This window comes from Cydia pomonella, chromosome 14 (genome assembly GCF_033807575.1).
Source record: "Cydia pomonella isolate Wapato2018A chromosome 14, ilCydPomo1, whole genome shotgun sequence".
Lineage (NCBI taxonomy): Eukaryota > Metazoa > Arthropoda > Insecta > Lepidoptera > Tortricidae > Cydia > Cydia pomonella.
The window spans coordinates 1294945-1321450 of NC_084716.1; the positions used below are offsets into that span (position 1 = coordinate 1294945).

Genomic DNA, 26506 nt, shown 5'->3' on the forward strand with positions numbered 1-26506 from the left:
TTTGTGTCGATCGTTTTGGTGCCTTCCAAGCTTTTATTAAAAGCTAAATTTGACCCCCTTCCCGATTTCCGATTGAGCTGAAATTTTGCATATAAATGTAAATCGGATGACAATGCAATATGACATGGAGCTAATCTAATGATGGAGACAGGAGGCGGCCTTGGGAACTCTGTGATTTAAAAACAACGTAAACTAATTGTGTTTGGGGTTATTAGAATTGTCAAGATAAGTATTAGTTGCTTGTGGAAAGAAAAGTCAGCGATAAAAGCTTGTACCAAAAAATGTTTTTTTTTGCTGACTTATTTTGTTCTTCCTGTAACCTGAAATGAATGATGTATCTGATAGGCATAATAATGATACCATAGTCAGTTAAATGTGTCGGTGATTGTAAGCAGGTCAATTCGAACATACATTTTGAACTCTATACGATTTAATTTAATTATCATTCGTGGTAGTACTTGTCCGTACATATTGACGTCAAAATGTAAGTTTGAAATGGCCTCATGGTTATTGTACCGTAGGAATAAACCAAGCATAAAAAATACGTTACACCAAACAACAAAATTTTCAGTAACATTTTAAATCTTTATCTCCTGTCTCCAAATTCTTCTATTTCGAGAACAATATTAAGACTTATAAATGGTCTCCTGACATTTGGCACCATTTTGATAATCAGTAATTTTTTTACCCTTATTCCAGGAGGAGACGAAACAGGCGCAGTTCCTATCACTCGCCATCGTGTATTTCATCTCCGTGCTAATGGTGTCCAAATACCGCGACATACTTGAGCCGCCCGCGCATACAGCGCAAGAGTGCGTGCGCAGGCCACACCATGGGCATGATCACCACGGTATGATGGAAACCTTGTGTTGAAGATGTTATGTCGCGAGTGCGTAGGTATGTTTGCTGTAGATTGCGCGCTTTATGCGAGCGTTGCATGAGTTGCGTTTGTTAGGCGCGCAATCTGAAGCAAATATGCTTGCGCACTGACCGTGCTAATGCAGAAGTGCGCGTGCAGGCCGCACCATGCCAATGATCATCACGGTATGATAGAGACATTACGTTTAGAAGATGTTTTAGTTTGTCAGCGAGTGCGCAGGTATGTTCCTGTAGATTGCGCGCTTTGTGCGAGTCTTACTCGAGTTAACTATGCTTGTTAGGCGCGCAATCTGAAGCAAACATATGTACGCACTCGTTTGGTTTCCAAGTACCACGACATACTTGAACTTGATGTGGACGGTCATCACGGTATGACTTTCGAGTTGTGAAGATGTCGTATTAGATTTTTGTTGTGGTCTGTTTTAAATTCAATCAATCAGAATACCAACTGATTTCTAGTATTTCTGTATTTGGTTTTCTACTTATACGTATTTTTTAATTTCTTGACGTTTTGGGCGTATATTGTACTCTACTAACATTTTATTATGTTTGTGGTGGTGTATTATTATAAAAATTCTGCCGTCAGCTTCATGTGACTACTAATCTCTGATTACTTGATTTAAATAAGATTTAAATAATTTTCTGTTATTTTAAATAAGACTTGAGCTTGAATCTTCGACGAAAGAGTACATCAATATAATTTTAAAATTATATACTATAAATACAATATTTATGGAGTTAGTCGGATTTTAACGGTGCCAACATCAACACTGCTAACTGACCAATCGTATACCTTATTGCAATGTCATAAAATCTACTTATAATAAGTTAAAGGTGTTTTCGTTAGTACATCGCGTCAACATGTTGGGTGTTAGGAATATACAATACCTTTGCGCATGTATTACGAATCTAGATGTATTTTATTTTACCATAGATTCTGAAACCTACCCTTCTACTTACGCTTTAAGGAAGGTCAATACGGATAAGGGTGGATAGGGGTAAGTATGGCTGGCCTCCACACGGGGCCTGTTTACACATTGATTAGTGTTTATTAAGAGCTCATACATTTGCCATTAAACGCGAGTAGCAAGTAGCAAATGTATGAAGTTGCAATAAACACTAATTAATGAGTAAACATGCTCCAATGTGAAGGCTAACCACACTTATCCCTATGCCACACTTACCCGTATTGACCATACCTACCGTATTCCAACTATAAATGAACTTACCTGTACATATTTCTATTTATTTTCAACGTTACAGTTAGACGAGTAATGTGCACTATGTATGTAAGCATCCTGTTATGTAGTAGAAGTACATACTACATTATAAGACACAGTCATATTTATTCATATACTTCTGATTTCGTCATCCATAGTATCTGATTTGTTTAGTATTTACGCAATTTATTTCGCCTCTTAAGTTTTCTTTGCTTTATCGCACTTATTTTTAAGAAAATTTACATTGGTATTTATGTAAATTCGAGTTGGTAGAATTTTCAGTCAGTACCCCTAGTGTAAATAAATTCGATTTCGAAACGTGACGTACGCGTTTGCGTTTACTCTCATTTTGTACGTGATTTAGAAAGAGCGCGCCAAGCGGGACGTTTTGGAAACTCAAAATCCTATACAAAATGAGACTTAACGCAAAAATCCGCGTTCGCCACGTTATGATGTCGATTAAATTTACACTAGGGGTACAGTACCTCGTACAGTCGCTGTCAAAATTGAAGAATTTAATGGAATAGTATAGGGAATAAACTTCTTTATAATAATTTTTCGTGATTGCTATTTTCATAACGTGTAACTAGGGCTTCCAATCTCGGTATACCGAGATCTCGAAATACCGAGATCCCGCACGATTTTTCACTCCCGCTTACTGCGGGATTAGACATGCGGGATCCGCGGGATTTGCGGGATTGAAAAGTATAACGGGGACACATGCTTTTGCGAGCGCTGTCGAACGTTAGCTCACAACACTCTTAAGTCAATAGTGCCTACAAGCGTAGAAGCAGAGCGAGCGTTCTCTGCTGCCGGTTATCTTGCCAACAAGATACGAAGCAGTTTGGGTGACGAAACGTTAGGGATGTTGTGTTTTCTGCGAAAACATTTCCAAAACGCAAAGTGATTGCAGTACTTTTAACATTTTTGTACTTTTTTTAATAAATGCTATTTCATGCTATGCTTTGTTTCACTAGGTCACCTACCATGCTTTGTTTCACTTTTAACCTTTTTTTATCAACAAACGCGGGATCCCTTTATACCGGGATCCCGCACCAGAAAAAAATCTTGGTCCCGCCGATACCGAGATCCCGCAAGGGCATGCGGGATTGGAAGCCCTACGTGTAACAATGACTTCATTGCTACTTATAATATATATAACAAAAATATCTACTTACCGAAACATAATCATTGCACAGTAAAGTTGACATAAATCAATGTCAGTAATGTTGATATTATGTAATTATTTACAATCAATACATGTTTTGAAGAATGTTATCAATAGTATAATGTATATCAAAGATATGATTACTCAATCAGTTTTATACTTTACCATGAACGTCCACAATAACGGCATTTTTTGACGTCACAATAAAATGAGGGAGCAAAATGTATGTCGTTTTTACATTACCGCTGACGTCTAAGATATGCCATTACCATCTCATACATATAGGGCCCTCGCTTTATTGGGATGGTAAAAACAGTCGTTGCGATAGACATTCACGATAAAATATAAATCGACCTATCAGGGTAACATACTTCTTCGCATTGATGGGTTTGACCGCGGCGGTACGCGAGGCAGTTCAGACTGTGTACTCAAGTGTGTCGTTTCTCCTTTTTTTCACGCCGCTTGATATCGCGTCACTCGGGGGACACTGGTAAAATTGTCTACGACACTCCGTCGACACTGACACTCGTTCAAATGATTTCTGTATCTGCTTGGTTGTTTGTGGCAAATCTATTTATTGTAATCGAATGTACTTACGCGTCCGGCCGATCTTTACATTTTACTTCTTTTAATTTCTAACATCCTGGTTCTTTGCCCGTGTATCATGCCCATAAATCACACCTTTCGTCCTCTTTTTTTTCTCTCTTTCACTCGCGCCTACTTTTTTCTATCTACATCTTTTGTAAACATTTCTTGTTTGGGTTGGGTGGTACCTTTTTTATATGCCCGTTATACAACTTCTTCGTCTTTTCTCATCCCCTGGTCTGTTTCGACGTCGTAATGCGTCACAAAATCCATTTTTAATGAATATCACCTAATTTATCTCAATCCTCCTCCTCACCTGCACCCAACCTTTTAATCTCCGTACTTCTGATATCCTGGTACACTCACGTGCGCGTTGACCTATGCGCTATATCACCATCATACTAAAAAAATGCGCACACGCATTCTCTTCAACCGCTTGCACTTGACACAACGTTCATTTAACTACATCGTCCAAAAAACTACTTACATACATTCTCTTTGAAATCCTTTTCACCTTGACCATCCATCCCCTTACGTACCTCTCCTCCGCACATCCCAACTACTACGTGCATTGTCAAACTTCTTACTTACACTCTGGCGCACTATCAAAACGTCCTTCGCACTCCTTACCCCCTGGTACCATCGCGTGCGCGTTCGTGGGTTTCCGTGGGCGCTCGGCAGGCTCGCGGCCGCTGTTCCCGCAGTGGTCGCACCACGTGTACCCGCAGTTCCTGCCCGGTGCGCACCCCGCCCACCGTCCCGCGCACGCGCACTGCAAGCTCGACTGTCACGCGCACGCACGCATCGGTAGCTACCGCCCGCACGCAGGTAACGCGCTATAGGCGCGGCACTGCAAACGCAAATGCTCGTTTCCCGTTCACGTTGCATTGAAATTTAAGGAATTAAAAAACATCTACAGTATCTGATAGATGTAAAACTCACGTTGCATAGAAAATTTGACGACTGTCAAAACATCTAGAGAGATATACAATTTCAGTCAGACATATTAGAAGTATTAGAACGGGTTACTTACGTTATGCAAGGCGAAGATTGCTCGACAAAATTCGCTCAACAACGAGAGCCGAAAACGTTGGCTGAGCCTGAGCGACACAGACAATATGCCATTTTATATATGTCGCAGTCAAATATAAGAATCCGTCGTTTACAAACGTACGTTTTCACATTTTACTTACGATGCGATTTTAAAATTTCCGAAGGCAAATTGTAAAAAGTCTTCATTTTGTAAAATACCTTATATATATATTTTATATAATACGAGTAATATGACATTAACAGCGCTGTTTGCAATTTGCAGCGGCATTTTGGTCGAATTAGTTCTTTGATTTAACACGCGTGGCGCTGTACATCAAAACTAAACGCTGGGGTGTCCATCAAATCTGGAGTTCGTCGGACTTAATCTGGGTGGCTCCGGCGCTGTGGAAGAGTAACCCTTCCGCGACAAAGCGAGATCCGTCACAGCGGGCGAGGGCTGCCCTCCCTCAGCGCCTCCAATTTCGTATTTGCCCTCTAGGGGTAGGACAGACAAGACCACGTGGATAGAGGGGTGATCTGATTCGATTTTGGGTGATTTTGGTGGCCGTGAGAAGGGTGGTGTGGTATAAAAGTTAACATTAAATTGATAAAACAGCAAACCATGGTAACCCTCAGACAACCATCACGTTTACGTTGACACTATTGCTTGAGCGCATTAATAATTTGCCTTAGGCAATTCGCAAACGCGAAAACGTATGTAAAATGGTGACGCCGTTTGTAAACGGCGGATTCTTACAATTTCCCTGCGACATATACATCTCGCACTTTGGAAAATACCATTAAGACACAGTCAAGACTTGAAAAGGTTATGTGACAATGAAACAACTTCACGTATTTTATACAATTCCCATATAGCTTTCCAATTTTTTCGTTGTATGTTTACACTGTGACGAAAAATTGTAACGTACCTACAAATTGTTAATTGTGGTCGATGTTCGGGAACATTGTTTTATTTTGTTTACTGTATTTACTTTATTTTCCACTGTTTATAATTCCTACTAAAATCAGAAAATACATTACAATATAAAACAGTGTCTTTAAGATAAGCACCGCTATGGCACTGCTTTGACTTTAGTTTCTTTTTCTTCAGTTGCCTCATCATGTAGAGTAGACGTTGAAATCATGAATTTATTCCCTAGTGCATGCGTTAAGTAGTTCCATTGTTTAAATAAACTTAGGTAGAAAGGGATTCTGTACACAATATCAAATCACAACACTACACTTACACACAGTATTACTTACGTTGGAGTGTACAGAATTCCCATAAAAAATCGGAATAGTTTTAGCGGGTAGAAACACAAATCGTTATAAAATTGTAAATTACTAACAAAATTTACAGAGGAATTCAAAATATTTTATGACGTATATTTATTTGTGTTTGTACCACCGACTTATGTCCCTGATATTCAAGTAAGATAGTACCCAGTAAGGCATAGCCCCGAGTAGGATCTCCGACCTATCCGCTTTCTTAAAGCAAGCTTTATCAGTGTTGTGCCTCGCAACTCATACTGCCATGTACTGATGGTCATCTCTTCCGCAGAACACAACGGCGATGACGTGGAATACGCCATGATAGTTGTCGACGAGAACAACTCTACTATGAACGAGTTGGACTCTCCGTCTATGAAGGTAAGGTCGCTTTTCGTTTAATTCGTGATTTGGGTTTCAAATTAAAGATGATATTGAAAGGTAGATTTCTAAATTTTATCATATCATCGCACATTTTCTCTCGTAGGTTTATAGATGCTTTAAAATTCGACAATTTTCTAGTTAGTAAAATTAAATCTACCTAGTAAGTGTACCCTTAGCATGTACTCCTGGAATCTATAGGTATGTCAAGGATAGTTTTAAAGTAATGTAGCATGTTAGTCATGATAGCCTAGTCGTAGGATTACTAAGTAGTTCGATGCATGCAACGTCCTACTAAGAATCCATACGACAATTTTGTACCCATCCGTGTTGTTTTTGGCAATTTGTTTGCTGGAATCGTGTTTGATGTCGCTCATAAAAACGCTTCTTACATTCGTTTTGTTTTGCTGTTGCAATAAAATAAAAAGGAGACGGAAGAGTCAGATGGAGTCGCGAAAATTGAAACAAGCACGGACGAAGTGAAACCACACGGAGAGAAGCCGGCCTCAGAGACTTCGGCCTCGACTTTGACGGCCCCGGCGACACCTGGGGCCTCGCAGTCCCCAAGTTCTGAGAAAGAAGAACCCCTATTTAAGTCCAGCCTTCGGGTGAAGCAACCTAAGATTAAGGTTAGTTGGACTTAGAGGAATCGGCGATGGTTGGTGTTCCCTATTAGAATTTGAGTCTCTTTTGACGGTCCCCTGGATCTTCTATGGTTACAGTTCTTTAGCTTACTAGAGTAGGATCAGGTACTTTAAATACAGATTTATTAACCAATTTTGAAATTTTTCATAATTCGTAATACTCGTATTTCATCGCGAAACATGGCCATTCCAGAGGTACTCCATTTTTCACTGGAAGATAAATTGCCTGCCTCGTGTAACTAAACGTCATCGTTTACTCTCGAACGTTTTTGTCATACTCGGCAGGCTACGCCTTTATATCGGGTGTGGAGTGTAACAAGAGCAAGTAATCAAAACATAGATTGTACTCCTCAAACGAAGAACTTTGCTTAATAACTTTGAAGAAGTCATAACATTAGACTTCCTACTAATCATAATTTTTTTTTATCTTGAATGGACGCTATCATCATTGTAATTGACGTTGCTTGTCGCGCTATAAACATATCAATATCCGCAATACATTGCGTCTTAGAATAAACTTTTAAAACAATTAAAACATAAGTTATATTTAAAACTAGTTGAACAAATGTTGTCCAGTTTGAGAAGTATAGCCTACAGTTTATTTATTGCACCTGTTACAGACCACACCCGGTATTAACATTTAACATAGCTACTGTTGTACTCGAGATCCTACTTTAGCTACTGACCTATTTTACTCTCAATTTTAAATGGTCTCTAACTTCTTGGTGTTTAGGTTGATAATTCCTTATACTAAATGAATGTTATTGTCCTGTTGTAAGCCTCCAACTGCAAGGTCCAAAACTTTATCCGGGATAACGGTGTCAGTGGTCAATTTGGTTTGTACACATTACTATGGAACTTTAGTGCAAACCTCCTGGTTAGTCATGCAAGCCCGGTAGTTTTATAATCATTTCGGTCAATAAATATTTGTACATATACAAGTTATTAATTGGTAAACCAACTCTTGGATACAAATAAGCCAGGCTTGCAATATCCAGTAGGTAAAAGAAAAACAAATAACAAAACACTAGCTTGTCACATTATGTATAAAATCGTGTCACATCACTTCTTTTAAACACAAAACAAGTTTGTCGCTAAATGCTCACCATAAGATATCATATATACATATAAAGTACTGTATACGAAACTATCCTATGTATTGAGACAAAATATACAAATACCTAGTACTACTATACAATACTACGGTATGTATGTAGTACATACCGCACGCCGCACCAGCACTACATATATATTCAAACTATACACAAGCTAGTTACATGAGAGTTTTTAATGTTTTATATAGCGTTAAGTAGATAATTTACCCATTTAAATGTCAAATACATAAACCCATTGTCAATCCTCGAGAACTATAGATACATATTTAGCTACTGAGATATTTAGAAATTTTTAATATTGTGTGGATAAATGTAAGTAAATATTTCCTACCTGAAATACATTGAAATTTATATGACTTGTTTGTATGTCTGCTTTGCTTGCTTTTTCACTTACCTGTCTGCATGGTCTTGATTTTTTCATCTCTAGAAGTCTAAAGCCTAGAATCTATGGCACTTCTCACCCATATGTTTCAAGAGTGGAATCTTTTGCATCAACTAGAATGTGTGTTAACATTAATATAATGTTCTTATGCTAGATAATGATATTATGAAGTAACCTGAGTAAGTATTAATTCGATATCCGGACTACCTATTACAACCTCGAAACTAAATCGAGTCTCTCGAATCTGTCCGATGTTTCATTTGCCAAATGTTCATATGAATAAATGTGCTTTTTCGAAACCGTGAGATTTTCAGTAGGGTTCCAAATGTAACCTATGCTAATGGCTTCTACAGGATGCCTTATTTAACGATGTTGAACAATTATTTACATTTTGAGAAAAAGCGTCGGGTTAAATGAAAAATCGTTCAAAAATGTTTCGAGGTTCCGCCAGGATACCCTAAATTCGTATTGGCATACCTCTATTTAAAGCCCATTACATGATGTTTACATTAAATAGTACATTTAATTCGATATTTGGATGTAAAAATGTTATTTATTTCTTATTGATTTAAATTAATTGCATTCGAGACATTTATTTCTTGATTACCTGAACACTAAAAAAAAGTCAAAAGAATCGAGTTGTTTGAAAGGTTTTAGATTATATAACCTCTATATACAATGATATCCCCTGTCAACAGAGCGTGGACTCTATTGAGGATGCCGGATCTTTCCACCTCAACTCAACGGAGACCACAAACAACGATCCTGAGTCTTCCAGCGAGATCGCTTTAGATGATAACAAACATCCGGTGAGTACTAGCCCACTTAGGATCCCATTTTTATTTGATGTCCCCTGTCGACAGAGCGTCGACTGCATCGAGGATGCCGGATCTTTCCACCTCAACTCGACGGAGACCACAAACAATGACCCTAAGTCTTCCAGTGAGATAGTTTGGAGGATATTAATAATAAACATCTGGTGAGTATTACTGCTACAAAAACATCTCCTTTTCTTCTTCTACTGGTTGGAATATTCGACCACGGACAAAATGTAGTCGTTCCGCAATGTTTTTTACTTACTTACTCTGGCGCAGCGACCCAAAGTGTCTCTTGTTCTCCAACACGACTGCTCGCCACTGATCTCGGATCTGTGCAGTTTTTCGCCTGTCTTCAACCTGCGCAGATCCGCGTCCACTACATCCGCCCATCGATACCCTCCCCTTTTCCCTCAAAAGATCTTTTATTATGTTTTGTTATTTCAATGTCTTTTACTCGTACTCCGGAATTCATCTTATCCAATCGGTAGCAATGTTGGCCATCCTTTCCGGATGCATGTGGCAACCGAAATCTCTAGTTCAATCATATTTCAATTCAGCGTTTTCAACACTCATAATAATATTAGTAAGGCGAGTTTTGAAGCCATGTTCTTAGATATTTCTGATTCGATTATTCCTACGAACACCGACCTCTAATACCTTTATTTTCACTTTCATCCCTACGTTTTAATCGCCTTCCATTATATTGTATCCTCTTCTACAATTCTTTGACCCTGGTCATATGCTCCAATTTCAAGGCCAAATAGCGACCATTTTTTTCGTTTATCTCGCCTACAAAATCTTTCAATTTAAAAGCACTGTAATTTTTTCTATTGTACTCGTAAGGTGCCCATCCTCAAGGTTTAAACCCGCTATTGTGCATACCAGTGGTCCTTTTTTTATACCATTATATTCTTATACTAGGGTGGGCGGGTCCTTTTGTTCGAGATTTGGTTTTGTATTCGTAAGTACTTACCTTCATATTTTTCTTCCTACTCTTACAATATTCGAAAATCGTAGTTAAATATCAACCTTCTTTTGTCGTACGGTTTTTTTTAAACATTAAATATGGTATTCTCTTCAGTTATTTTTGAATCCTGGGTATTTCCTTTTAGTTTATGTTTTTTTTTAAATGAGGTGATCATATTGTCCCTTTCTCCAAAGTTTAATGAAGTAAAAGCGGCCTATCATGCACCGCTCTGAGTATTTTCCTGGTCCTGGTCATATTCTCATATCAAGCACATATATTTAAGGAACTAATAGCTATTTCTTTAATCTTCCTTATTTCTTTCACGCCCTTCTATTCTATTGTATGCTTAGCAAACTTTTTCATCCTTTGTTCTCGAGTAAACCATTATCTGTTTCTTCTAGCAGAGAGAAGGGGCGGGGTTTGTTTGAATGGATTTAATACCTACCTCATTTCTTACTCATTTCTATCGTCCTAGTCCACCATCAGATAACTATCATAGATAACTATCTAATAGTTATTATAGAAAATCTCGCACATCTATTCTTAAACCTTTTATTTATATCAATTAATAGTTAAAATATAAGTTAATTAATAATATTTCAATGAAAACAACCATCACAAATGTTTTAGGTTATACAAGGTGTAACAAAAATAGTGTACTGATAAAATTAAAACTAAACTAGCCATAAAATAAAACTACTTAAAAATTAAACTAATATTAAATAAAACTAAAATTTATCTATTTCATCAAGGCTCAATTTACTGTTACCACTGCGCTATTTATTATACAAAGTGTTTAAATAGTAGAGTTCTCTTCTACTATTCTTCCGTCCTGGTCGTTTGCTCTTATTTCAAGGTCAGTAATGTCTTTTTATATTGTCCTGTTGCCGTTTCCCTTCTTTTGTTAGTAATTCACTCATGTTTCTTCTAATAGTCCCGTAGCTTTTGAATTCATACGGGTATTTCTTATTGTTAAAGTGGGCTTCTTACCCATTTATGTTTTTCTAGGTAGTCCACCATCACGCAACAATTTGTCACACCTACTTTACTATTTTTACATCATGTCTATTTTTATGTTTCAAAAACATTAATCAAGTAACATATTTTTTCTTTATTTTTCAGGTCAGCAACGATGAATCGTGGACAGACGTGAACCTTAACGAAGATGGAGAGAGAGGTCCAGCCACAATTACTGGCAGGACGAGAGACCACGAAGGCAATATACATGAAGGTATTTATTTGTGCTCCTAAAAGGTTCTGCATACCTGATAGTTTGTAGTACCATTTCGTTACTCTCTGTCATTGTCTGAATAGTTTAAAAGAGCAGGGGCTCTTATAATCGCCAAATATTTCTGTTGTGACCTATTTTTAATCTTGTACTATTTAAATTCAACCAATCAGGCTATAGTTCGATTTTCTGAATAAACCTATAGGACTCTTATTTACTTCTGTATACTTGGTTATTTGTTATGCCTTTTATTACTCTCTGTCATTGTCTGAAGAATAGGTCCAAAGAGCTTGCAATATTATATCACAAAATATACGTATTGCTATTGTACAAAATCAACCAATGGCTATCGTTCGATTTTAAGAATAAGCCTGAACCCGAAAGACTCTTACTTATTTCTGTATACCTGATTATTTGTGGTACATTTTATTACTCTCCACCATTGTATCAATAGCTCCAAACAGGACGCGGTTATAAGCAAAGGCACAATTCGCGATTGACGATGAGATATTGTCTGAATAAGACTCTTAACTATTTCTGTACACTTGGTACCTTGTGGTAGCTTTTATTGATTTCTGCCATTGTCTGAATACTAAATAGTGAATAATAATTAAATTGTATTGTGTCTTTAAATATTTGTGTGGAGTAATTTTCATTCTTTGTCCACAGTGTTAAACAATACAATCGCCATTTTAAAATTGTAGATTGAGTTACTATACTAATCTCAAGTGCTTTATATGCCTGGTATATTTTGGTACACTTTAGATTTGCAATACACTGTGGCATTTGGTCGATCGATTGAATTCGTTGCTCCTCTACAGAACATATTCTGTAGAAAAGCCTTAAAGCACGCAAATATCAATGGTGATACGTGTAACGCTCATATGTTTATGCGATTCTGGTAATTTGTGGTACATTTTATTAGTCACTTGCATTGTTTGAATTAAAAAGCATCGACGACCTAGCCGCCAATTATCTTCGAGTCTTTTGTCATTAGTGAATTATGTTACATGATTTCATTGCTTAAGATAAAGTATCGCCAATGGCGCAGCTTCATATAGGTGATCTTTTCTGCAAGTCACGCAACCACGTTCAATGTCAAGACTGCTTTGGTACTTCATAATTAGTATTTTTGTACTAGACGACCTAACCCTCGAAATAAAAGCCGTGGATGCCACGAAGATAAACACTAATCTGTTTCATGATGAGAGAGGCCACAAGACTGGTCTTCTCAATATTTATTGCGTTCATAATTTAAAGATGTATTTATTAATTACAGACATTGAGAAATCCCTTCACGCGCGCAACAACGAGCATCATCATTTGCAGCGGCACCAGAACAGGAGTCTGCAGGTTGCGCAAAGGCATCTACATCCGGTACGTTCTTTATTTTGAAATAAGTAATCATCATCTTAAAAGTTTCCAGTTATTATATCTGATTTGGTATAGTACGAATTCGTTTATACCAGTTGTCTACACGCTTTTACTAGAGAAAGAGAGAATAGATATAGAGTGATTAGACGCTTTTATTAGAGAGATAAATTAGATAGAGAGACAGAGAGATTCGATTTCTTACTGATACTCGTATAATAACTCTTCAAGTGGCATATGTCGTTTTAGAGTTATTGGAGTTTTGATTTTATGTCAATTAATCAAATTTGAAATTTAAATGACATGACAATGGCAATGGTCGGTAGTCGACGGCCTACCACTCCAAGGGTTATTATCCTATTCATTCAAGTAGAGTTCCTGTAATTGCTTCATAATACTACGGGCAAAGCGTTTTTAAATATTCCCTACATTTTCAGGATAACGAGACATTAGCCGGTCTAAACGCCATGAACGCCACGATGTCTGCGGACGGCGTATCCCGAGAAGCATCTTTAACACACAAATTGGAAACCGCATTAGGGCCCGTTTGTCCCCTACTGCGGGAAATTATGTTGGACTTCGCGCCTTTCTTGTCGAAGACGCTGGTTGGAAGTCATGGGCAAGAGCTTCTTATGGAGGGTAAAGGTATAAGTTGTAAGCATGGTAGCTCTTTAGTGCTTCTAGCTATCTTGGTCACATGAAACTGGGCTTCTTTTGTCCCCTACTGACAGAAATTATGTTGGCCTTCGCACCTATCTTCTCGGAAACGAGACGCTGCTTGGAAATCATGGGCAAGAGCTGCTTATGGAGGGTAAAAGTAAAAGTTGTAAGTATCGTAGCTCATTGATGCTTCTGCTTTCCTACTCAAATCAAATGGACCTGAAGGTCGTCTGTCTGTGTTAGTGATGGGAGAGAGATTCTTGTCGAAGACGGCTGGTTGGAAGCCATGGACAAAATCTGCTAATGGAGGGTAAAGGTATAAGTTGTAAGAATGGTTGGTGGTAGCTCTTTGGTGCTTCTAGTTTCCAGGTCAAATCAAACTAGAAAACGCACTGGGCTTTCTGTCCCCTAACTCAGATCTTCCTGGCAGACTCAGACCTTTCTTTCTTATAATAGGAATACTGGACAGAATTGCTTATGAAGAGTAAAGTTGTAAGAATAGTAGCTCTTAGTTACTTTTCCTAACTTGGTGATTAGGTACCTTTATATTTCTTAGGCAAGCGGTGTGGTTTATTTTACTTTGGTGATACATTTGGCTTAACGATTTATTTCAAAGTATGGCTTTTGTCAGTAAGCAGTTCTAACATTTTAAAAGTATTTTCTTTCCGAGAGTATAATAGTAACTAATACAGCCAGGCCAGTATGTATTAGTAGTGGAATAATATTTCGCTTTTTTTGCTTTTCTGTAGAAATTAATCTGTAATTTCTTTCAATTTTAGGTCTCCAAACCTTCAAATCCAGCACATCAGTTGTCGAACTGGTCATGCTCCTGTGTTCTCAAGAATGGCAGAACTCCCTTCAAAAGCACGCCGGTTTAGCCTTCATAGAGTTGATAAACGAAGGGAGATTACTATCGCACGCTATGAGGGATCACATCGTGAGGGTCGCGAATGAGGCGGAATTCATATTGAACAGGATGAGGGCTGATGATGTCTTGAAGCATGCAGATTTTGAGGTGAGTTATGGGGATTTAACGGACTGAATTCATCGGGATCTTTGTTTTTTATTCATATAGGATCACAGATTTCTCAAAGACGATGGGCCGATTTGAAAAATTCTTTTCATGTTTGTAAGGGATACTTGAGCAGTTGGTCCCATTGTCATCAGGTCAGGATTTGATGATGAGATCCTGTAGAAACGAAGAGAAATGTTCTTAAAGTGATTTGTGTATTTTTATAGTTACTCGTGCATTTTCTCCCAGAAAGAGACTGAAGTGAAAGGCTGTTGAAAACCGTAAACTGTTTTGTAAAATAGGTAATTTTTTTGATAAAAATTCAAATTTCAAAACTTCGTTGGTGGCCACTCAAATTGCACCTTATTGTTATTAATAAGAAAATTTATTTTGATTTGCAGTCACTATGCGCCCGCACGAGCAGCGAGCGCGCCGACGAGGAGCGCACCTGCGAACGTCTCATCGCCGCCGCGCGCCGCCGCGACCACGCCGCCGCCGCGCGTCTACTCGACAAACTGCGACATTCGCCCGGCGCCGGCAGCGCTGCGGCTGGGTATGTATAGCAACTATAGCAAAAACATACTGCTGCGATAGATGTAGATGGTTGGGTACGGGGGTAGTCAGTAATAAAACCATGCCACTGCAATAGATGTGACGACCAGGGTGGACGAGGGACTGCGTGTAATGAGTAACAAAACGCTACCACTGCAATATATGCAGTTTTATGAGGGGTGTGGGGGTAGTATATCGTACTATAATATACGTTTTATCATCGTCGTCGCGCGTCTACTCGACAAGCTACACAATGCGCCTGGCGCCGGTAGTGCTGCAGCCGGGTATGTAACCTACAACAAAAAAACATACTGATGCAATAGGTGTAGACTCAAAGTGTAGATTAGGGTCTGGTTATAGTAACAAACCCATACCACTGCAATAGTCAAAGGGAGCGACGGGGAACTTGGATGCAGACCAATGGGTAGATGGAGGTCTGGAGGTGGTCAGTATTTACATATCAATAACTCTTGTGAAATCAGACTGGGGATCGAGCTTATCAGCGTGCCTTATTTGTCTCATCTCTTTTCAGAAGCACGAGTCAATTCTGGAAACTAGACTCTTGGGAGGACGACGCTCGGCGCAGAAGGCGCCTGGTGCCCGACCCGCGCGGCCAGCGCCACGCCGCCGCCGCGCTGGCGCGCTCCCCCGCCGCGCCGCCGCCGAGCGACGCCATATTACAAGTAACTTAAATATAATATCACTCAAAAACCTTTTATTTTTTATTCAGGACAGAGCGCATAATATAAGTCTAACATCACGACAACACGGTTAGATCTTGCCTTGCCGAGACACCAAGGTTACCAAGTGATGCCATATTATGTTTTATATCACAGACAAGCTTTTGTCCGCGATTTCGTCTGCGTTCAACTCCGAGTTACCAACGTACCTAGATAAGTCATTCTAATAAAAATGGCACAAAAGCAGAATTGAGTACATATTCAATTAGCAATTTCGTCGGAATCTTTTATTGGACGTAACGAAAAGGTTGGGTACCTGATCTGAGTATATATAAAAACACGCAGATACTATACCTGTGTTTTGCGCGCTCACGACCCGCAATAATGATATACTACGGGAAGGTTATGGTGCCTTGGTAACAAAATGGATCAATTGTTAACCCTTTTCGGAGAAATACGATTCGATCTGTAAGGACAAAATAACTATTAAAAGGATGCTCTTTATGACTAGTAGGTACTTTATGGTCTTATAGTACCAAAATCCCTTGCAACTTATAAAAGCAACCCTTTTTGGATGAATACGAAAGGGTTGGCGATCTGTCAAGACAAAGACATATCCTTAAAAGGACGCCGTAGGAGGCGGTATCAGTCCAATCCGTGAAGAAGGCATCTACAGATAGATCATGCTGCTTTGGTACTTATATGGGTCAAAGTCAACTCTTTTCCCATGTGTAACAGTGTGCATTGCTAATGTTTTGGGATCCTCCTCCCGTCATGAAACCAATACGGATCAAATTTAAAAAAATACAATGCACATGCAGTTGCGTGGTGGCGGAAATCACAAATAAATGTGATTTCCGCCACCACGCTTCGATCTCTGCCTGGCAATGCAGTAAGATGGTATACTAGTAGGTTATGATGCCTTAGTACTTATTAGATTCAACGTTTAATCCGATAGACTTTATATAACCCGGGCAAGAACAACATACATTGATAGATAAGGCCGATATGTACGATATCGCAGGTAATGTACATACCTACAATGTTTAATTCCTGAAAACACGTTTCCTACCTGATCCTTTAAAACAGGACAAAAAATAAGGCCGCTACCACCCTTAAGAAGCTAGCAAACTACACTACGGACAGGCTATGGGTTCCTAGTACCAATGTAGATCAAAATTAACCCTTTTCCCACGACTTTTGCGCAAAATGCACATGCCGTCACAAATAGTAAACTAACAAATTACAAGAATAAAATTTTATTGTAAGTAAACCTTAGTGCGAACATGGGTCGTAATATCAATCACGCCTATGTGGTCATGGCAAGAGCGAGAGAGATAGTTATATAACCTCCATTTGCCGAAAGTATAAAAACTTGAACGCAAACTCTCTCTCTCCACCTACATATCTTAGTAATAAATGTGTTTTCACTTTTCAGGCAACGGAAGAACTCCATGCCCGAATCGCGGCGGGCGGCGCGGGGCGGGGCGCACAGCTGCCTACGCCGGCGGCCGCCGAGCTCCTCGATGATGCTGAACTCCTGGTGGATGATAGGGAAATTGATGCTGATCTTACCGGTAAGATATAGGCTTTGTAGGGTTCCGTAGCCAAATGGCAAAAAACGGAACCCTTATAGATTCGTCATGTCCGTCTGTCTGTCCAATTATGTCACCGCCACTTTTTTCCGAAACTATAAGAGCTTACCCTTCCTGCGCGAGTCCGACTCGCACTTGGCCGCTTTTTTATAGCGTTTATTAGTCGTGTGGTCGAAATCAAAAATTCCTTGTAGTTTTTCTATTCACGTTTCGCCGCGATCTCAAAATTTCTGAACAGATTTTTTTTCTTGTATATAAAATTCATAGTATATTTCATATTTTAAAGAATTGGGTGTCTAGCGCGTTGACAGCACAGGCGTCATAATTTTTTGAATTAGGAAGAGGATAGGGTATCCTCTTCATTTAGCGGTATCTCTGAAAGGGAAACCCCTTCGTAGAGCTAAGTCAAATGAACCGGTAAGCCATTCAAAGGGAAAGCCAATCGTTGGGCCTATTCGATGAACGGCTAAGACATAGGTTTTTTCTGGGAAGGGGATAACGGGTCCCTGGTTTTAAATTTATTCAAAGTTCACATGGAGGGAAGATATTAGTAAGGGCCGGGTATAGGCACCGAATAACACCATTAAATTATTACACAGCAAATGTACTGAAAATAGCTGTTAAAGGTAATTAATTGTCAATAAATTCGCTAAATAAACAAATGATGTGTGACATCAACTAGGAAACCATGAAAACCGCAGAGCTTTTCCAAAAGGTAAAAAGGTGCCAAGACGATTCTCCAAGAAGGGACCATTGATTGTTGCAAGGTATACAACATAGAAACCTTTGAAAATACAACGACCCTTTTAACTGACAACACGTAAACCTTATTGCAAAGGCATGCGGTCCACCAATGGTCGCTTCAGATAGTTGCTATTAGTACATGTCACTATCCCAAGTAAGTGTCTTTGGTTAGAATTCGATCCCGGTTAGAGTGTTGTACCGGGTGTGGCCTGTAAACAGGAGCAAAAAATTTAACTGTAGGCTGTACTCCTTTCATTGTCATTTTTTCACAATGTGCTATCTTAAAGACTGGCAAATTCGTTTCGCTACTTTTTTCTATCAGATCTGTTAAGAGTTCCATGGTTTTATAGTGCCCTGGTGGATTGTCACGCAATGTTTGTTTATGTTGCGAAATTAACAAATTGTTTTCAATTGTTTAGGTTCAAGTAAGGTAGCCGAAGCGAATATGACTATGAAAAGCACATTTTGAAAAAATTACAATGAAAGGACTGCTACTTACAATAAGAACTAACAAATTAACCGGGATGTTATTCTAACCAAGGAGTTTTGTTGTTGGTAGGTGATAAATATTTTATACTAATAGCAATTTTTCAAAGTAGGCGGTCTATCTTTAAACACAATTAAACGTACTTATTAATTTCCAAACATTGTGTGACACCATACTAGGATACCATAGTATCTAAGAAGCTTGTTGTTTGCACGAATGTTTCAAATTTTTTGCAAGGCAAACTGTGAAGGATCTGTCATTTTTACTTTATGTATTTTAAAAAGTGAAGATAAGTAAATAGTGTAAGACTGTTCTGTAATCTCATAGTGTTTCAATACGACGTCTTTGCTGACAACTACATCATTATTATACCTACTGCGGATTTAGTGAAAACGGGTACAAGTCCCATATCCCATATAACTTTCTAAAACTTATTTTGACCACTGTAAATTTTGCGACATAAGGTGACAATCAACCAGGACCACATGAATATAACAAAGATCTTTTTCGCAGGCCCAGTGAACATAAGTACGAAGGCGAGACTAGTAGCTCCAGGATTGGTCGCTCCGGGCACCGTCTCTTTGACGTCAACGGAGCTGTATTTCGAGGTGGACGAGGAAGATCCGGAGTATAAGAAGATTGACCCTGAGGTAAGTGGATATACGTATATTATTCTATATTCAATCATTATAACTTTAAATCACTACGTTAACAATTTATGCCATAAAAATGTAACTCTAAACCAGACCGTACCGCCTAGCGCCATCTAGTAGAAGTAAAGTGTTTCACTTTGTGGGCTACGTCGCACGTTGGCGCGCTTCGTATTGCTATTAGGAAATTGTGAAGCTTAGGAGAAGCTAGTTCATGTGTGTGTTGGTAGGTGTCACTTATTCGTTGCAGGTACTGTGGCGACACCTGTAGGCCGATTACAGAATGTGTTTAAATCCTTATTATTTTATGTTGTTATAAAAGTAGAATATTGATAACGATTATTGCAGTAAAAGTTTGTAATTAGTAAAGTTATAATTGTATGTAAGCTAGTTTTTTTGGTGCACAATTATTAAATCGTACTTTCTTTAGTAGCCACAAGTAATGTATTGATCGGAATGTTTAATTAACATAACAGTCAAAAAATTGTAATTATATTTTACAGTACTCCCTTCGGTCGTGTTTAAATTTATCGCCACTCGTTACGGATTTCCTATTTTTCGCACTTGTATCGTGAATAACTATTACAGTACATATGGTGCTACTTTACCGCACTAGTGCGATAATTAGCACATAACGTAACTATAACGAAAATTTAAAGGGCCATATTTACTGTAAAACGTTGAACGATATATGTGCGAATAGGTAATTCTCGACTCGTTACGATTTAAAACACTCCCTTCGGTCGTGTTTCCTATTTTTCGCACTTTTATATTGTAATGTCCTATTTACGATAATCACATACAATACATACATGTAACATAGTGTAAAGAAAACAGAAATTACCAGGGCATAAGAATAACATTCGACTGATTACAGCTACCAGGACATAAGGAACTAAGGAAGGTTATTTAGTTGCATAACATCACCTGGACAACAGAACTGTAGTGACTATATTTTCGGCGGTCTATAATGGCATATTTTGATTTGCATGAGCATAGCAGTAGACCCTTATTGGCATCTAACAGGATACCTTTACCCCGATAATAGTATTGGTAGGAACTCGAATCTTTTAAGTCTAAAGTCGTTTTTACGAGACTGCGCTAAAAAAACCGTGACTTTTAAGTCCCGAGCCCGAGTCGAGTCCTATATTGAGTATTTTTTAGGCGCAACTCAAGAGGACTCGAGCCTCCGAAATCCGAATGAACGACTCAGTCAACTATTTTGTAAATTTTATTTAAAGTACCTAGAAAAATTATCGTAAAGAAAATAATCGTTATTGCCTTGTTTGTTTTCTGTTGTTTGAATTCGAGTTTCGACTTCATTGTATGAGTCTGAAAAACAGTTGATTCTTAAAACAGAAGACTCAAAGGACTCGAGTCTAAACCAAACTCTAGTTACCGTATCTACAAGCAGTACGCATACGTAATATCAATTACCAGGGTATAATAAGTACTAGGAAGCATCAGTTAGGCCAGATTGAACCGTCCGGGGCCGGACAGGCGCCCCGCGGGCCGCGCCGGGACGCCATTGTCCCGCCGTCCGGGGCGCCTTTGTCCAGGACAACGGAGATGCCCCACACGCCGGGCTAGGGAGGGGCACTGTCGATAAACGCATTGTAATATTAAGGTTCATTAGGCTCAGAGAACGGAGACGGAGTTTTTGAAAAATCGTAGCACTTTTTGAGATTACATTACGGTTGCCAAAATTTTAATTACCAATCTTGAGGCCTTTCTCTAGGGACTTCAGCGATGCGAATCTCGAGTTTTCGACTTTCGCTCGATAGAAAAAAAACACGAACATAGATCTAAAAAGCACGTTAAAAAAATATTATAAATTTTGCACAAAATCTAAAACATTAAATCGCTAATCGCTATCTGAAGGTTGTCTGGAAGAGATCGCTTTTTAGCGATAAGTCCGCCTGTTGTTACCTACTCACTTATGTCCTTTTTTTTTTGTTTGTAAAATGTATTTTTCTTTGTAGTGCACAATAAAGTATATTTATTATTATTATTTGTATCTCCGTTACAAACTCTCGGGTTTTTAAGCCCGGTCATTTATAAGGCGTCCGTGGGGATATGCAATATATAAAATGCAATATTATGCTTGAGAGAACTCAGCGGTTACTCTGTTTTATTGTTAAAACACACAAAAAATTAAAATTCAAAAACATGATATCCGCGCTCCCGAGCACGCTTATCCATCTCGCTCAGGCTTGCGCTCAGTGAGAGTGAGAGAAGAACACGAATCTACTGGGCCTTAAATAGGAGCACCTATGTATAACATAGAACAGTGCGATAAGAGCTGTTTCGTTTCTTTTTTTTTTATCGAAATGTGTTTATTTAGTCGGTTTGATAGCAGTAGCGCAAAGATGATGCAGATACATACCTTACACATGGGTACAGTAGGAACATAACATTCAAATGTTCAATTATAAAACAAAATACAGACTTCATTTAGGTCTAACTTCAGTGGTTTAGCAAACGAAAATAGAAGTCTTAGTTTTGTAGGGTAAATGAAGTATTTAAAAAACGCAAAAAAAAACACATCGATAAATCTTGCGCCCCGCACACTATCATGGCGCCTCGCCGCGGGGCCGTATTGTTCGAATCCTAAGTGCCTCATATTCGGTTACCCGCCTCGCGCTATACATATCGATACGCACCCATCCCAACACAATACTATCCTACAACACGGTTTAAATCCATTCAAATTTGAATCGTATGTGGTAATGTTTAAAGTAAATTTTTGAGGGCCAAGGAAAGTGGTTCAAAGGCTTGTTTAGTGTGGAAAAGGGCTATCATAATTTTCAATTTTACTACTTCTTGAATACACGAGAGTTAATAAATAATCGTACAATGGCGTCGCGCCTTCCAGTTCAGTTTTGTCAGGAGATTGTCTTCGTTATTTATAATATTTGTTTAATAGCTATAACATTATACTTTTTTTAAAGTGAATATTTTATCGTGTGGGTTTTGTTAATGGGTGGTAATTGTTGCAGATTAACGCGGTTAATACCTGTTTATGATTTTAATTTTAAAATGGTTGTTAGATAGTTCATATGCTCACAAAATGTACTCAACGCTTTCGGTGCCGGGAGCCCCCTTTCCAGTACATACATGTTCTTGGCAGTGATTGTGTTAGTTACCATTTTTTTTATTGAAGCGCATTATGCATGACGTAAAAAATATTGTACAGTTTGCCAAACATCTAATTATAGTTTTCTAAAAAAAAGTAAAATAGTATACTCCATATTTTTATATACCTTTCTATATTCCTTAATTTATTTATTTATTATTCCAAAAAAAATAGCTATCTATTGCACAATAGTTATACTCGTATAGGGAGCGTGCATGAACTGTAGGAGGCAGCACAGGAGCCGTCAGATTTTTGGCGCGGGGCGTAAATGTGATGTTTTTTGTTCCGATGTAGCCCGCAAGATGGCAGAACCTACTATGTACAAGAAAACACGTGACGTGTACATGTGCATGTTTATAGTGCCGATTCAGGCCACAAGATGGCAGACACTCCAACGCGCACGGTCCTTATATGTTATAAAATGTTAACAAACAAAGAGCCAATAGGTTCCCACCGGTAGCAACAGGTTAACAAACAATTGGTGGTTTTAGCTTAATTTTTTACGTGTTAATGCCTAAAGAGATCCCTTAAAGGGATAAGTTTGCCAATGTACAATAAATGATTTGATAAATAATAATTGTATAGGACATCCTTACACAAATTGACTAAGCTCCACAGTATAATCAAGAAGGCTTGTATTGTGGGTACTCAGACAACATCAGGATTCGAACCCAGGACCATCGGCTTCCTAGGCAGGGTTAGTACCCACTAGGACGAACCGGTCGTCAAAATATTTTTCACAATTAAATAAATAAATAATAAATATATATTATAGGACATTATTACACAAATTGACCAAGTCCCACAGTAAGCTCAATAAGGCTTGTGTTGAGGGTACTTAGACAAAGATATATAATATATAAATATTTATAAATACTTAAATACATACAAAACACCCATGACTCAGGAACAAATATCCATGCTCATCACACGAATAAATGCCCTTACCAGGATTTGAACCCGGGACCATCAGCTTCGCAGGCAGGGTCACTACCCACTAGGCCAAACCGGTCGTCAAATATTTAAAAAAAAACCGCAAAATTGACCAATGCTTTTAATATGGCTCTTTGAATAAAATTGCATCCTTTGTTTTCGTGCTTTTTAGGGTTCCGTACCCAAAGGGACCGGACCCTATTACTAAGACTCCACTGTCCGTCTGTCTGGCACCATACCGTATCTCATGAACCGTGATAGTAATTGCCGCTATAACAACAAATATTAAAAAGTGGCTGTGACATAATCGGACAGACAGACGGGTTCCGTTTTTTGCCATTTGGCTACGGAACCCTAACAACGGATTAAAATAAATATTTAAGTGAAAGAAAAATTGTATAGTACAACAAACGTGATGTTTTTTGCTGTTCTTTTGCGTAATGGTACGGAACCCTTCGTGCGCGAGTCCGACTCGCACTTGGCCGGTTTTTTTTGTACAAGATATTATTGTATTGACAGTAGGTACTCGAGGCACTTTTTTTAATTGTCACGAAGACCAAGAATATTTTTATTATAGAGCATATACGATTATAACTTAGAGATAATAGTTTTAATATGTTTATTCCATTCGCTAAATAGCAAATTAATCCAACTGACCCCGCAACTACACTAAAGTAATTTACCGGCCTAAATCACAAGCGGCAGCGGGTTGGTATTATTTGATTTCATTGTTACAGATATTGATTTATCAAATATTTTACTAAATCCGAATCGCATAATAATCAAACACAAGTACAGACTTTAATTTTTTCTTAAATTTTTTTGTATTTTATTTGTAATTAGACAATCTGCTCCTCACGTGCTACTGGAAGCGTAACTTTTTCCATTTTTCCTTTTTTTTTAAATCTGCTCCTGTTCGATTTTATGTAGAGATTGTCTCATTTGTAAAACAATCTTATTTAAAACTAAAAATACCGAGCGTAGCCGTAGGTACTCTTACGAGTACAATATTGAGCGTACCACGAATTACTTACCAATTATGATTACTTACCTATGCGATGCAATAGGTAAGTAATCATAACTGCTCCACCACGCCTTAACAGCATTGGATATCGTATTCATTCGCGCTATAAATTCCAAATTTAAACCAGTTTTCTGTAGAAATGGGGTTGCTCGGTCTAAGTATTTTACAGAGGGCGGCAGCATAGTTTGTGTCAATCGGAAAATAATGTCACATTCATGTTTTTTTTTTAGGAATATTATAGCCTGTAGGTTGGCCCTCTAATCTCATAGAGACGGATAAAACCAATGCTGGTGCCATATATAAACACCTTTGCCAGTTGCCACCTGGCAACTAGCCGTTGCCATTTTTCTAAATTAGAAAAACTTTTTGTAATTCCTCATAATACAACACCAAAAATCCGCTTCACTTTACAAAAACATTAAGACTTTGAAAAATCGCTTTCCGCTCGCTCCCATGCCTCGCACCACCCCGATACCGAGTTATGTCCAAGATATTATTTACTGCGACTAATCCAACCGATTTCGACGATTGTAAATTGAATTCGTAATGGGCTATTTTATTTGTTTATGCTAATGTCCCATTTTAATTAACCGTGGTAGAGAGAGACAAAAAAACCCATTCCGGTGTCGCGGGCCCGTCGATTTATTATAGCATATATCATAATTAGGACTTTGAAATATGTTTTGTTAGTTTTTCTTGAGTTTTTTTTTTGTTGCTATGGGTGGCATGCGTGTATTTGACTTTCATTTTGTTTTTTTTAAGGATTTACAAAAAATCGCTACCTTAATTGGAACACTTCCTTGTTTGTATACAGAATGATTATAACTGAATAGCTTAAAATGAAATTATTTATTCTACGCCTCAATGTGAATGGGTCAAAAACTTTTATAGTACATGCGAATTCACATTACGCGTCTTTCCTGTGGACATTATAAAATAAATGCATTTTAAACCATTATTTTCTTTATATTACGGCGTCAGTAAATTATACCCACCATATTGACTACTTTTATTACATTGTTCACAGATAAATAAACGTTATTCGGGAAATTAAAGACCCAAATTAATGTATACTTTTGAGTGTCTTAGACTACGAATGCGAATCAAAATGTCCAGGATGCGAATTCGAATACGAATTTTAGTGAATATGTAGTTGTTATTATCATTCCTGTGTAACATATGTAACCTTAGAACGAGATGTTATTGAATTGAGTTGAACATTTATTTCAGATTTTACTTCCATATTTGTTAGTATAACTTAGGAACTAATACAATACAATACAAAACAAATACTCTTTATTGCACACCTCAATACAGAAACAGTACAAATAATACAACACATAAAGAAGAGGTAAACAACAGGCGGTCTTATGTTAATTTTGTACGTAATATAATATTGCAACTAGGTATATGTATATACCTTTTCTATTTTATAAATTTAAGAAATTCTATAACATAAAAAAAATGTGAAAAGTGTTGAAAAATACTGTCTACTGTTGAAAATGCATTACTTGAAAACAGTTTGCGCGCACTGTCCATACGCGAGTCGATGAGACAGGACACGACGTGTGCACATTCGCATTCGCAAAACATTCGCTTCATTTGATGCGAATGTTTAAAATTATGCGAATATTCGTGACATCCCTAATTGCGATGAAACCATAAAAAAATACCCGCAAAAACTTAGGTAAGCTTCTGAAACTCCATAAAATACATTTGTCAGAACGCAACATCTGTTAACAGAACCTCAATAATTGACACAACGCTTTTTGAACCAGAACATTTGGTGTGACCTGCTTACAATGCCGGATTTAGAGGTCTGGAGGCCTCGGGCAATAAAGAAGTGGAGGCCCCCTTGCCCCAAATTTTTTCCGAATAAAATGGAAAATTTTCCGAATTCTCTATTCTGGGGGCCCCTCTTTTGTGGAGGCCCGGGGTAGTAGCCCCGGTTGCCCTCCCCTAAATCCGGCCCTG

The 26506-nt window shown here is 38.2% G+C and overlaps 1 protein-coding gene across 16 annotated transcripts in view; it reads left to right on the forward strand.

Moving 5' to 3' along the window:
- LOC133524685 (neurobeachin) overlaps positions 1–26506 on the forward strand; it is a 963862-nt gene that overhangs the window by 708694 nt on the left and 228662 nt on the right. For 5 of the 16 annotated variants that reach the window (XM_061860799.1, XM_061860801.1, XM_061860790.1 and 2 more), the window contains exons 26-39: positions 700–850; positions 4534–4680; positions 6446–6534; positions 6963–7163; positions 7958–8014; positions 9374–9484; positions 11583–11691; positions 12968–13065; positions 13497–13704; positions 14499–14734; positions 15133–15284; positions 15816–15966; positions 17402–17540; positions 19303–19439. In XM_061860799.1, coding sequence (XP_061716783.1) covers positions 700–850; positions 4534–4680; positions 6446–6534; positions 6963–7163; positions 7958–8014; positions 9374–9484; positions 11583–11691; positions 12968–13065; positions 13497–13704; positions 14499–14734; positions 15133–15284; positions 15816–15966; positions 17402–17540; positions 19303–19439 — 1986 coding nt within the window. The remainder of the gene's footprint in view (positions 1–699; positions 851–4533; positions 4681–6445; positions 6535–6962; positions 7164–7957; positions 8015–9373; positions 9485–11582; positions 11692–12967; positions 13066–13496; positions 13705–14498; positions 14735–15132; positions 15285–15815; positions 15967–17401; positions 17541–19302; positions 19440–26506) is intronic. The other 11 variants (XM_061860796.1, XM_061860806.1, XM_061860800.1 and 8 more) reach the window with 9 other exon arrangements.